This window comes from Haemaphysalis longicornis, unplaced genomic scaffold (assembly GCF_048455015.1).
Source record: "Haemaphysalis longicornis isolate Haplotype H1 unplaced genomic scaffold, Haemaphysalis longicornis Haplotype H1 scaffold_9, whole genome shotgun sequence".
In the NCBI taxonomy this organism is placed as follows: Eukaryota; Metazoa; Arthropoda; class Arachnida; order Ixodida; family Ixodidae; genus Haemaphysalis; species Haemaphysalis longicornis.
In genome coordinates, this window is record NW_027526460.1 from 170,850,106 (window position 1) to 170,864,892 (window position 14,787).

Here is a 14,787-nt window from a genome sequence, read left to right on the forward strand (position 1 = left end):
AACATAACGACGAACGAAGCCATACATACCACGCCAGTAATATCGCAGTCTAAGGCGTTCGTAGGTCTTTAGCACGCCGGCGTGGGCACACTGAGGCTCACTGTGAAACTGGTCGCACACTTCAGAGCGCAGATGGCGGGGAATGACGAGCAGCCATTTGCGCCCATTAGGGTGGTAGTTCCGCCTGTAGAGCAAGCCATCACGAATAGCGAAGTGGGACGCTTGGCGCCGAATTGCTCGAGGTACCGACGAGTTCGACGGGTTCGAAAGGTAGTTGCAAAGCGACATGACCCACGGATCTTTTCGCTGTTCAGATGGCATGGAACTCACGTCAACGAGCGATACAAAGCACTCAGAGGGGGAATTAGTCGTCTCGTCAGGCAACATCGGACACCGGGAGAGGGCGTCAGCGTCGTGGTGCTTGCGGCCAGACCGATACACCACGCGGATGTCAAAGTCCTGAAGGCGGAGTGCCCAACGTGCCAGTCGGCCAGAAGGGTCTCTCAGGGACGACAACCAACAAAGCGCATGATGGTCGGTGACCACGTCGAAAGGTCGGCCATACAGATAAGGACGAAACTTCGAGAGGGCCCACACAATTGCCAAGCATTCCCGCTCAGTGACAGAGTAATTCGTCTCCGCAGGCGTGAGTGTGCGGCTCGCGTAAGCGACCACGTATTCGTGGAACCCGGCCTTCCTTTGAGCCAGAACAGCACCCAGACCAACTCCACTCGCATCGGTGTGGATTTCAGTCGGGGCCGACGGGTCGAAATGGCGAAGAATTGGCGGGGACGTGAGGAGGCGACGTAGGGTTGTAAAGGCCTTGTCGCAAGCCGATGACCATGCCAAAAGACCCGTCTTGTTGCCAAGAAGTTGTGTCAATGGCGCGATGATGGAGGCGAAGTTACGCACAAAGCGGCGGAAATACGAGCATAGCCCGATGAAGCTACGAAGCTCTTTGATCGTGGTCGGCTTCGGGAATTCAGCCACGGCACGAAGCTTGTCCGGATCAGGAAGAACGCCATCTCTGGAAACGACGTGGCCAAGGATCGTCAGCTGGCGAGCAGCAAATCGGCACTTCTTTAGGTTTAGTTGAAGGCCTGCGTCCTTCATACAAGCTAAAACTTGCTCGAGCCGCCGTAGATGCGTGGAAAAGTCGGGTGAGAACACTACGACATCATCCAGGTAACACAGGCATATTTTCCATTTGAGGCCGCGAAGAATATTGTCCATTATCCGTTCGAATGTGGCTGGCGCGTTGCACAGGCCGAACGGCATGACGTTAAATTCATATAAACCATCTGGAGTAACAAAGGCTGTTTTCGGACGATCCGCATCTGCCATCGGGACTTGCCAGTATCCGGAGCGTAGGTCAAGGGACGAGAAATATTCTGCTCCTTGAAGGCAATCTAGGGCGTCGTCGATGCGTGGTAGCGGATAAACATCCTTGCGAGTTATTTTGTTTAGGCGACGGTAGTCGACACAAAAACGGATGGAGCCGTCCTTTTTCCGTACGAGTACTACCGGCGACGCCCAGGGGCTGTTCGATTGTCGAATGATACCACGCTGGAGCATGTCACCCACTTGTTCGTCAATTATGCTCCTTTCGGAAGGGGCAACGCGGTAAGGTCGCTGGCGTAAAGGCGCGTGGGAGCCGGTGTCGATAGGGTGGCTGACCGTCGTGGTGCGACCAAGCGACGTCTGCGCACAGTCAAAGGACGAATGAAATTGACACAGTAGTTTCATCAGTTGGTCTCGTTGGGGCGGCGTAAGGTCGGCGTCGATGGCACGATCAAAAACTTCCGGGGATACCCGAGATGCAGTGGCAGGAGGTGGACAGAGTCCGGTCACCTCAACGTGCGGCAGGTCGTCTAAAGCGGCGATGAAAACGGCGGTCTCCACTGACTCGGCGCGTCCAAGGCACTCGCCGCGGAGCAAAGAGCGAGGACTAGCTCCAGGATTAGAAACGAACAGGGCGGTTTGGCCATCGCGGACACTCAGCAAGGCGAAAGGAAGCAACAGACATCGGCGTTGGCAGAACAATTGCGACGGCGTGAAAATTGCATTGACGTCGGAAGGAAGATGGCAGATCAAGGGCACAGGGACGGTGGAGCATGAAGGGATAGTAGTGTCGTCGGCGACAGAAACTTTCACGGAAAGTGGTGTTGGAGAAATTTCTGATGGTATATCAAGGGGCGAAAACAACTCAACTTCGGCTCGGGCGCAGTCAATGATAGCGTTGTGCCGGGAGAGGAAATCCCATCCCAGGATGACGTCATGTGAGCATGAAGAGAGGGCAATGAACTGAACAATGTACATAACGTCCTGGATGAACACCCGGGCAGTACACGTACCGACTGGTTCGATCGAACGTGCTGAAGCAGTACGTAAGGGTGGTCCAAAATGCGGCGTCATAACCTTTCTCAGGCGGCGGCAAAGCTCTAGGCGGATAACTGAAACGGCGGCTCCAGTGTCGACAAGCGCATGAGTGGCGACTCCGTCTATTATAATGTCGACGACGTTATTGGGTAAGAAGGTAGGTCTTGAACAGTTCGACGATGACGCAGCTCTTGCCTCCGGAACTGCGGCGCCTAGTTTTCCGCTTCAGGAGGCAAGGGGCGCCGACGCATCGGCGAAAGTGAACGGCGTCGCGGGGATGGGTGACGGTTGGTGGTGTCACGCGAGTTGGCGGGCGGAGACGTCTCGGCAAAAGTGGTCGGAGCACGAGGCATCGACTGCGGCGAGACATACGGCACGTTCCAAGAAGGCTGCCGTGCAGGCATCCCCCCGCGGCGGCAGTAACGCGCCACGTGTCCGGGAGTTAAGCAAACAAAGCAGATTGGGCGATTGTCCGGCGTGCGCCAAGCGGTGGTCGAAGATGACGGGTCAAGCCGTACGCGTGGCGGCCTCTGCAACACAGGCGGCATCGGCAGGTAGCTGGGATACGTTGGTCTTCCTGTGAGCTCTGTGGGCTGTTGCGGCATGACCGGGAAGATTGGCTGACTTGTGACGGTTTCGGCAAAGGGCCTGGAGATGGCGTCGGCGTAGGTTAGAGGTCCGGCAACAGGTAGTGTTTGCACAGGGGTCACGTACGTGGGCGTAACAGCAGGTGGTGTGGGTTGCGCGATGCCGGCACCGATCAGCGAAGCGGTCACAGGTGCGTGTTGGCGGGAGCATGGAATGGTATCGGCCACCTGCTGCTGGATAGCACTTCTAAACGAAGGGGCAAGGGTGGCGTCAGACGTCGGTGTGAAGGGAACTAGGGAAAGCTGACGGGCACCTTCTTCCCGGATGAACTGCTGAATGCGCGGAGACAGAGTGTTGTCGCTACCAGCAGTTAAGCTCGACACATCCGGGCCAACAGATCGCCGTGTAAGAGCTCGCTGTCTCCTGAGCTCGTCATAGCTCTGGCACAGGTTGATGACGTCGGTGACCGTTTGGGGATTCTTCGCCAGCAGCATTTGAAAGGCGTCATCTGAAATGCCTTTGAGGATGTGCTTAATTGTGTTCTCGTCGCTCATCGTGGCGCTCACCCTCCTGCACAAATCCACAACTTCCTCGATGTAACTGAGGAAGCTCTCACCGGGCTGCTGCGCTCGCTCTCGCAAGCGCTGCTCTGCATGAAGCTTCCGCACTGAAGGGCGACCGAAGTGTTCCGAAAACCTCGATTTGAATTCCGACCACGTGGGGTATTGCTTTCCGTGGTTGCCATACCAAAGCTCGGCCGTACCGGTGAGGTAAAATTCCACGTTGTTCCGCTTCACGTTGTCACCCCAGTTGTTGTGGGCGCTTACTCTGTCGTACGTGGCGAGCCAGTCTTCCACGTCCTGCTCGTCTTGGCCATTGAAGAATGGGGGATCCCGCTGACGAAAGGAACCGGAACAGATGATGGTCGTCGAAGGAGGTGCAGCCGGGGGCTCAGTCTCGCGAGGAGGAGCCATGGTGCTGGGGAGCGTCCGGGAGCGGAGTTCCAGTGTAGAGAGAGGTCAGGACCACAGCAACCTCCACCAATTCTAAGGGGATGTATTGCTCAACGCAAGGTAGCTGACGAAAGGCCTTTAATGACCGTTATCCAAGATGGAGCGGGTTCACAGACGCGCGCCTGTCGTCTTCGTCGTCGGTGGTTTTCGTTTTGTTGTCACTGTCGATGCTGCTTTCGCGGCTGCGGAGTCTGGCGCACTATCGCGTTTCGTTCACTAGCGCCTGTACCATTCATCTCCTTTACAATATATATATATATATATATATATATATATATATATATATATATATATATATATATATACAAGAGAAGAAAAACTTCGAACAAGGTAAAAGCACGATTGTGGCCTACGTTTCAGCAAAGAGAACTTGCTTTCCTCAGGGCAATCTCTCGCCTGGCAGGCAGGGTTTATATAGGGGTAGGACCCCAGGTGAAAGGAGAGGGAAATATGGAAGGGAAATTGAGCAAGCTGATTGGTTTCGGAGTGTGTCGGGGGAGAGATTGAGGGGCCAAGAAGGTTGTCTAGTTTAAGCCGCGAAGTAGGTCACACGGAAGTCAGCTGGTGGTTGATATTCGTGGAATTTTCGGACAGAAAGGATGAGAGGGTGCTTATTGACACGCCGCGGGGTATAGGAAAAGGATCTCAGAACCGCCGGAAGCAGACCAGGCGGTGAGGGTGGGGTCCTTATCAGAAACTATCTCCAAGCCTCAGGTCAAAAGAAAAGATAGAGACGGGGGAAAACTAACTAGGTCAAGAAAAAAAATAAAAAAGGAGAAAAAACAGGGAGGGAAACCACATAAACCCACACACAAAAGAAAAAGCAATGGCCCGGCAGCTGAAATGGCACGTGTCACCCACGGCAACATTCCTGGTACAGGCCTGTCCTGAAACTCAAAAACGAAAAGATAAAGTTAGAGTGACGTACGGGGCACAAGACCACGCGGAGTAAAAAAAAAAGAGAAATTAAATAAATAAAATTGAATTCCAAAAGCAAAGGTTGGAGGCACGAGGGCGAGTATTAAGCTAGACACTAAGGAATGAAAAAAAAAAAAGGAAAAAGAAATTAGGTGACCAGGTACAGAGCAGAGTGAACGGTCACTCTGCTCTGTACCTGGTCACCTAATTTCTTTTTCCTTTTTTTTTTTCATTCCTTAGTGTCTAGCTTAATACTCGCCCTCGTGCCTCCAACCTTTGCTTTTGGAATTCAATTTTATTTATTTAATTTCTCTTTTTTTTTACTCCGCGTGGTCTTGTGCCCCGTACGTCCCTCTAACTTTATCTTTTCGTTTTTGAGTTTCAGGACAGGCCTGCACCAGGAATGTTGCCGTGGGTGACACGTGCCATTTCAGCTGCTGGGCCATTGCTTTTTCTTTTGTGTGTGGGTTTATGTGGTTTCCCTCCCTGTTTTTTCTCCTTTTTTATTTTTTTTCTTGACCTAGTTAGTTTTCCCCCGTCTCTATCTTTTCTTTTGACCTGAGGCTTGCAGATAGTTTCTGATAAGGACCCCACCCTCACCGCCTGGTCTGCTTCAGGCGGTTCTGAGATCCTTTTCCTATACCCCGCGGCGTGTCAATAAGCACCCTCTCGTCCTTTCTGTCCGAAAATTCCACGAATATCAACCACCAGCTGACTTCCGTGTGACCTACTTCGCGGCTTAAACTAGACAACCTTCTTGGCCCCTCAATCTCTCCCCCGACACACTCCGAAACCAATCAGCTTGCTCAATTTCCCTTCCATCTTTCCCTCTCCTTTCACCTGGGGTCCTACCCCTATATAAACCCTGCCTGCCAGGCGAGAGATTGCCCTGAGGAAAGCAAGTTCTCTTTGCTGAAACGTAGGCCACAATCGTGCTTTTACCTTGTTCGAAGTTTTTCTTCTCTTGTGTTCTCTACCATCTTCAAAGTTCTACTACTCCCTATATATATATATATATATATATATATATATATATATGCAGAAAGAAATGCCGGCAGTCTACAACAAAGAAGGCATAGGGGACTGGTTAGACTATTTTTTACCGTTAGTGCAGTTAGAATATTTTTTTATTATTATTACGTGAGAAAGAAAGGAAGAAAAACACGCCCCCAGAGTTGGGACTGAACCCACGCCTTTCGATTAGATCTCTAATACCTTACCAATTCGGCTATCTAGGCGACTGTGTTCTCCTTCACTTTCTGGGGTATTTATATTTACTACAACTGTATCTGACGCTTGAGGGTGGTATATATATATATATATATTGTAACGAAGAAGAGAGGTCCGGGTCAAGGGATTAAAGTTCAGGCCGAAATTCAAGCTGAAGCAGGGCAATCCCCACGGACAATCCCCACGCATCAAGTGCGCAGCATACGCAGCGTGATCGAGTTCAGTTCTGGCTGCCCCTGCTTTTTCGGCTCCTCGAGCTCCTTCAGTCTCCATCGCTTGAGCCCCTCGGTTCCTTGGCTGTCTAAATAAACCCCACTACATTTTGGTGGAGTGTGCGGTGTCATCCCCATCCTGGCCTCCACATCGCATCGTCTCGGCCCGGGCGGAATCGTCGAGGAAACATCGGCCGTGTCGGGCAGCCCCAGCCCACCGCGACGAGCATTCGACCACGTCCCCTGCCCCGTGACCCCAGCCCGTGACCAGCCGAAGAAGACGAGCCGCTACATGCCGAGACCAAAAGAATAGAAGCCGCGTCCCCAGCCCTCTCGTCCTTCGTGGTTCGAGTTCCTCCGACGGTCCGCGCTGTCTTCAAGACATCGCTTTTGCGGGGCCAGGCATCATCACGTGCATCGTCATCGGTGGCGGCAGGCACATCTTCACTGTACCTTGTCATCGCATCGCTCATTCTCATCGCAATCCTCGCGTTGCCTCGGCCACGACCGGGTCGGTCGTCCTCGAACCGGGGGGTGGTGTTACGGGACTAAGGTGGACAATGCCTGACAGCTCCTTGAAACAACGATGATGACGACGACGACGACGAAGTTCCTGGCGCGAACCTTGCGCGAGCTCTGTCATGGACGCACTCTATATAATGTGAATAGATCGCTTCACTCCATCGCATCATTCGTCTCATCTGTGTCCTTCCGCCACGTAACATTTTGGTCATCGACGTAACAATTGACGGTATACGCACAGTCGCCCTCGTAGATACAGGAGCCGCTATTTCTGTCATAAGTGAAAAACTTTGTCGCTTATTGAAAAAAGTTACCACACCCCTCACAGGCCTTTCGCTTCGTACCGCAAGCGCTGAACAAATCGAACCTAATGCGACGTGTACAGCGCGTGTAATTATTCAGGACGCCATTTACCCCATTGAGCTCGTCGTCCTGGCCTCGTGTTCCCACGACATTATCCTGGGCTGGGATTTCCTGTCTCGCCATCACGCGATCGTCGATTGTGCCCGTGCCGAGGTCGAGTTATCTGCTCAATATGAGACTTTGTGCGATGTTTCCGGTTCGTCCTCTTCCAGCGACAAAATCATCATCTCCGAAGACGCTCATATTCCGCCGTACAGCTCTATTCTTGTACCTCTGTCTTGCTACTCTATCTCCGATGACACGGTTCTGTTTACTCCTTCCGAAGTATTCCTCCGCCGGAAAAACCTACCCCTTCCTTTCGCCGTTTTGGAGCTCCAGTCTGGCGGCACGTCAATGTGGATTACGAATCCGACCCCCTGCCCTTTGAGTTTGCTGTGCGGCGAATCCCTCGGCAATATTGAACCCATAGCCTCCATTCTCTGCTTCGACGATGCCGAATTCAGTACATCTGCCCTGGACATCAACGCTCTCACCACTCCGTCCTGCCATGTCCATCCGCTACCGGCCGACGCTTTCGCCTCTTCGTTAGACAGCAGCTTGACCTTAACGCAGCGAACACAATTGCTCGCACTGCAAAGCGCCTTCCATTCGTCCTTTGACTCGAACCATACTGCCTTGGGCCGTACGTCAACTGTCGCCCATCACATCGACACTGGCGCACAGCCACCTTTGTGCCAGCGTCCGTATCGCGTATCACCGTCTGAACGCCACGTCATTGGTGAGCAAGTGGAAGACATGCTTCGGCGAGGTGTCATCCGACCGTCGCGAAGCCCGTGGTCATCGCCGGTAGTGCTCGTCACTGAAAAAGACGCTCCATACGTTTTTGCGTTGACTATCGGAGGCTTAACAAGGTGACCCGCAAAGATGTCTACCCTTTGCCCCGCATTGACGATGCCCTTGACTGCTTGCACGGTGCGGAATTTTTCTCTTCATTAGATTTGCGATCCGGTTATTGGCAGGTTCCGATGGCCGAATCTGACCGACCGAAAACAGCCTTTGTTACTCCTGACGGCTTATATGAGTTTAATGTAATGCCATTTGGCCGTTGCAACGCGCCCGAAACGTTTGAACGGATGATGGACAACATCTTAAGAGGTCTCAAGTGGAACACGTGTCTCTGTTATTTAGACGATGTTGTCGTGTTTTCTCCAGATTTCGAGACACACCTCATCCGGCTCAAACAAATTCTGACCTGCCTGACGGCCGCTGGACTACAGCTAAACTTGAAAAAATGTCGTTTCGGGGCCCAAAAATTGACAATCTTAGGCCATGTGGTGTCCAAGGAGGGTGTTCTACCTGACCCGGACAAGCTGCAGGCAGTCGCGGAGTTTCCCAAGCCGACATCACTCAAGGCCCTCCGCAGCTTCATTGGCCTCTGCTCCTATTTCCGCCGGTTTGTCCGAAATTTCGCTTCCATCATAGCGCCCCTAACAAGACTACTCGGCAGCGACAATGGAATAACTTCGTGGTCGCCAAACTGTGACGAGGCTTTTTCTACTTTACGGCGCTTGCTGACATCACCACCCATTTTGCGCCACCACGACCTCAGCGCCCCAACCGAAGTGCACACGGACGCCAGTGGTGTCGGCCTCGGTGCTGTTCTCGCACAGCGGAAGTCTGGCTACCCGGAATACGTCGTTCCATATGCCAGCCGGACCCTCACGAAAGCGGAGTCCAATTATTCCGTAACGGAAAAAGAGTGCTTGGCCATTGTTTGGGCCTTGGGAAAATTCCGGCCTTACTTATACGGCCGCGCATTCGACGTTGTTACCGACCACCACGCCCTATGTTGGTTGTCGTCTCTCAAAGACCCCACGGGACGGCTTGCAGGTTGGGCCCTACGTATTCAAGAATACGACATTCGCGTCGTTTACAGATCAGGGCGCAAACACTCTGACGCCGATGCCCTATCTCGCTCGCCTCTGCCAGATTCGACGACGTGCCCCGATTCACCGGAGTCCATCGTCTCTGCGCTCACGCTTACTGACCTGACCCTTCACCAGCAACAAGACCCTTGGGTCTCTTCTATTATAAAGTACCTTACCGCCCCGACGGCCACCTCCCAACCTCGAGCACTACGACGGCAAGCAGCTCATTTCGCTGTGCGGGAGGGTCTTCTAAACCGTCGCAATTATATGACCTGCGGAAGGAAATGGCTGCTCGTAATACCACGCCATCTACGAGCCGAAATATGTGCAGCTTTCCACGCTGACCCCCAATCCGCCCACGCTGGCGTCTTGAAAACTTACACTAGGCTTCGTCAGCGGTATTACTGGAAGGGAATGTATAGTTTTGTGCGCAAGTACATCCGTGGCTGTGAGGCCTGCCAACGACGCAAGCAACCCCATCCAAAGCCTGAAGCAGATTTGCAACCTCTACCGTGCCCTTCACGCCCCTTTGACCGGGTTGGAATTGACCTTTACGGACCTTTACCATTCACGCCTTCTGGGAACAGGTGGATTATTGTCGCCGTAGACCACCTTACGCGCTACGCGGAAACGTCCGCGCTTCCCAGCGCTACGGCACGCGACGTCGCCCTGTTCCTTCTTCATCACTTCATCCTACGTCATGGTTCCCCCAAGGAGCTTCTGAGCGACAGAGGACGAGTATTTCTATCCGAAGTCCTGGAAGCTCTCCTCAGTGAGTGCAAGATCGTTCACCGGACGTGTACTGCCTACCACCCGCAGACAAATGGTTTGACGGAACGATTCAATCGCACGCTTGGTGACATGCTTGCCATGTACATAGCTTCCGACCACTCTAACTGGGACGTGGTGCTTCCATTCGTGACTTTCGCGTATAATACCGCAACGCAAACCACCACCGGGTTTTCTCCCTTTTTCCTTCTTTACGGACGCGAGCCCTCATGCACCATGGACGCCATCCTCCCATACAGCCCCGATGCCTCGGAAGGCAAGCCCGTCTCCGAGATAGCGCGACACGCTGAAGAATGTCGCCAGTTAGCTCGTGCCTTCACGTCCAGTGAACAAAGTCGCCAAAAGTACCAACATGACCTTGGTGGGTCATCTCCGCCCTCTTTCCCCCCTGGATCTCTTGTTTGGCTATGGATACCGCTCACAACACCTGGCCTGTCTTCGAAGTTCCTCGCCAAATATCATGGCCCATATCGCATCATAGAGCGCGCATCACCGGTAAACTACGTCGTCGAGCCGCTCACACCATCTGACGACCTTCGTCGCCGTGGCCGCGAGACTGTCCACGCCAACCGTTTGAAGCCCTACCACGAGCCCATCGTCTCGCCCTCGCCATGAAGTCGCCAGGATGGCTCCTTGTCACCCGGGGGTGATTGTAACGAAGAAGAGAGGTCCGGGTCAAGGGATTAAAGTTCAGGCTGAAATTCAAGCTGAAGCAGGGAAATCCCCACGGACAATCCCCACGCATCAAGTGCGCAGCATACGCAGCGTGATCGAATTCAGTTCTGGCTGCCCCTGCTTCTTCGGCTCCTCGAGCTCCTTCGGTCTCCGTCGCTTGAGCCCCTCGGTTCCTTGGCTGTCTAAATAAACCCCACTACAATATATATATATATATGTATATATATATATATGCATGCTCGCCAAATCACCAAATGCCCCAAAGCTAAGCTGGTTCCAGAGGCAGACGGCGGTGTTCTGCGACGCACGATCTATGGGTTCCACACCCGGCCACCTCTCGCATGATCTCGAAGTGGACTTGCCCACCACGTGCGGGACGGAGGTTGGCGAAGACGCTGGGCGCGTGGGTTGTGTATGAGACGCAAGCAGCGAGCAATGTTACTTTTTGTTCTCTTCTCTGCATGCCTAAGTGCACCCCAAATAAATCAGTTTCATTAGGTCTATTCATCTTTGTCTACGTGACAAACTGCTGGAGGTGCTGAGTACTCCTAACCCATGCATCGAACGCCATCGAAGAGCCGCGACGCGAGCCCTTCGAAGCCTCCTCTTGTGAACACTCCCGTTCACCGTGCGATCCGGCGGCTTCAAGGAGCGTTGCCAGAGTTTGGTCTTCCCCAAGAAACAAGAGCCAAGATCGGTGCACCACAAACCCAAAAGCAAGGTATGGCCATCCTCGTCATGAGTTTCCAGAATCCTCGGAACCCGAAATCGCTCCATAATCGCTCCAATAACCATGTGAACAAAGATCCTGCAGAACCTGAACGCACTTGGATGCGGCGAGCGCACATACAGATACGTGTGGGCCTTCCTTTCCGGCAGGAAAGCTATCATGAAAATGGGTGATACCTCCACAAACCCATTCCTCCTGGGAGGTTGCGGTACGCTCAGGGAGCAGTGCTTTCTCCCCTGCTGTTTAGCATTGCCCTCGTTGGGCTTCCGCCTGTTCTCAACAACATCCCGGGGATCGGGCATGACCTATACGTGGATGACATTACCATCTGGACGTCCACGGGCTCAATTGGGGCAATGCGGGATAGCTTACAAGAAGCAGCGGATGTGGTAAGCGAGTATGCGAAGTCGTGCGGCCTCTGCTCTAGTCGTTTCGCCAGACAGAAACATGTCCCAGGTATACCCACTATCTGCCTCAAGTTGGATGGCCACACCATTTCTCCATCTCAGCCTATAAAGGTTCTCTGAATGACCTTTCAAGCAAACGAGACCAACACACTACTCATTGCCAAACTCAAGACAGTGACCGATCAGGTGACACATATGATAAGCCGGATCGCCACGAAAACCCCTGGCTTGGGAGAGGTGGACCTGATTCGGCTCGTCCAGGCCTTTGTCGTGTCGAGGATTATATACGTGCTCTGCACAACATCACCGAGACAGAGAAGGTCAACACGATGATCTGCAAGGCATATATACAAGCACTCGGACTTCCGGTCTCCACCTCTACCGAAAGACTTCTTCGGCTCGGCATTCATAACACTGCCCAGGAGCGAATTGAGGCTGATCTAACTAACCAAAGAGTGAGGCTGGGGGTTACGGAAACGAGGAGGGCGATCCTCTCACGCCTGAGGCTCTAGGCTCCACTCGACCACGCACTTGCACTCACGGGAAACCTACCGCACGAAGCCGTAAAAACATCACGGTAAACCCCTTCCCTATAATATGCACCACGTGTACCACGTCGACAGGAGGGAAGCCAGAGCAAAAGCCATATACAAGATCTACGGCAATCAACCAACAACGGCGTATACAGGCGCGGCGTCTTATCCGGATAGGTCAGTAACGGTTTACACCGTAGTCGTCGAAAACAAGCACCGTTGCAGCCTCTCGACAATACTACACAAGAAGAGGAAGTGGCAATCGCCCTCGCCATCGTACAAACTAATGCAGCGGTCATTGTCACTGACTCGCAGCAGGCTTGTCGGAATTTCGCTAGGGGACGCTTTCACACAACAACTCTACGCATAATCCAGGAGCAGCCCCTGAAGAGGCTAATCAGGATTGTATGGGCTCCGGCACATCACGGTATCCCTGGAAACGAGGCGGCGGATGCCATCGCTCGAGAATTGACCCACCGAGCAGGCTCCGAGAGCAGCGTCGCCGAACACGAGCGCATGCAGCACTTGACCTCTTACGCCGAGATCACGCAGCACTACAGGCTGTCGCGTCAGATACTCGCTCTCAACCACAAATCTCTACCCCGAGAGCACGAACGTCATTTACGCGCTCTCGAGACAAATACATTCCTCCATCCTATCCGGCTTCACCTTTTCAACCGACAGAACCGATTTTGCGGAGAACCCGGAACGCTACGCCATATGGTCGCAGGTTGTGACTAATACCCACTGATTCCTCCCAACCTGCAACTTTCTACTGCCGAGCTTTGGGAGAGTGCCTTGGCGAGCACCAGCATGGACGACCAGCTTCGGCTGGCTCAAAGGTCTGTCGATGCTGCCCGCGCTCAAGGCATCCTGGACTGAGGACGCCTCCTTCAAGCTTCAGTACAATCCCCCCTGATGATTTAAATAAACGTTTATTCTCTCTCTCTCTCTACGGGGAACTATTAGGAGCACTGTGATCACGACGGACAAGCGGGCATGTCACGTGGGGTCTTTAGCTCCTTAGCAGACCGTAATGTTTCGTGGCAGCAGTCTAAAATACCAAGAAACTGTTGATCGGGCCCCGTGGGGACCGCGCGGCAGTTAACAAACCAAGCCAATACCTAGCGCTGCCGTGTGCGTGCCTCGCGACGACCTCCCACCGTCCCCTGCGCATTTCAGCGACCTCCCAGAAGTTAGGAAAAACCAAGACAATGCCGAGAGCTCATGTTTGCGTGCCTCGGGGCGACCGCGCAGCGTCCCCAGAGAATGTTTGTCAAACCAAGCATACCCACTTAGAGATATTGGCCAAGATTGGCCAAAAAAATTTAACATTCGCCGTGACCGTGGCTACACTTGCTCGGAACAAGAAAGACCCTAGCGTTCGCCGTAATCTTAACAGTTGCTCGGAACGAGAAAGATACATTATAACGTACGCCACTCCAAGGTGATGTCCAATGATTATCACTTCCAAAACAATGTAACAACCTAACACGTATAGCAACAATCATGAAGTAAATGTCCATGCGCCAGCGAAGAAGAAGCAAATCGTCTGCAATCGTGGACTTAAACCTTCATGACGGTGGTGAATGTTGCGTACAGCTTCGCCCCTTTCATGTCTAATGCGTTAGTGTGAGCTTCATTATTATTGTACAAATTCAAGAATAACAGATGGGATAAATGCGAAGTATGAAAGTAAGCCCTGCGCGTTTGCGTCAACAATGATGCAGTAAACTGTTAGCCACAATCGAATTTTAGAATCAGAATCAGAATCAGAATGTTTTTTTTTTTTATTTTCCACAGTCGAAAAACGGACCTCATACAAAAAGCTGCTCATTCAGTAGCTTGACGAGGCCTGAGGCCCTACACACAAGGTGGCAGCGATAGCACACAAGACACTTCCAGGCTCGAAAAAATAAGACAGGAGATTGAGAGAAGAAAAAAAAATGTTCCCAAAAACGGTGTGATCAAGAACAACAACAAACTAACAGAAATAATTTCATACGCACAAACGTAAATATAACACCACAGTACACTTACATAGTATAAACACATGTACACGCGAAAAAATTCAACAACGGTGATCATATACACACCGGCATAAACACGGATACAGGTGTATGACATGTGCACAAAAGTCCAATTTATTATTTATTACAAACGACAATTTATTACAACTTACTTTCCGGGAAAACAAATGACAAAAAAGCTTGGTACGCTTTGTAAAGAAATAACAAAAAAAACGGAAGAACCAGACGTTCACACAACGCTGTGAACAACGTAAAAAAAGAAGAAAAAGAAAACACGCACGCACATATATAGAACTCAAAGGCAAATCCGACAGGTCTTTCTGGACAAATAAAAGTAAAGCAGTGTAGCACGCCACGTGAGAACTCGCTGCTATCTTCTACCCTTCAGAAATTCTGCTTAAAAATTGTTCAATTAGATCAAGCTTATTTATTTTGGGACCATCAAAAAAAGTTATATTACTGTTCAGGGT

General features: G+C 52.0%; 2 protein-coding genes across 3 annotated transcripts in view; both read right to left on the reverse strand.

Moving 5' to 3' along the window:
* The window catches only part of LOC144152594 (uncharacterized), a 175,170-nt gene that overhangs the window by 99,206 nt on the left and 61,177 nt on the right, over positions 1-14,787 (reverse strand). The window lies entirely within an intron of this gene.
* On the reverse strand, positions 2,497-4,226 carry LOC144152056 (uncharacterized). The gene has a single exon (XM_077683254.1). It carries the CDS (start codon positions 3,939-3,941, stop codon positions 2,592-2,594), a length of 1,350 nt encoding a protein of 449 aa, XP_077539380.1. The 5' UTR covers positions 3,942-4,226; the 3' UTR covers positions 2,497-2,591.

Coding starts and splice junctions, on each gene's coding strand:
- LOC144152056 (XM_077683254.1), bottom strand. CDS start 3,941: ATGGCTCCTCCTCGCGAGACTGAGCCCCCGGCTGCACCTCCTTCGACG.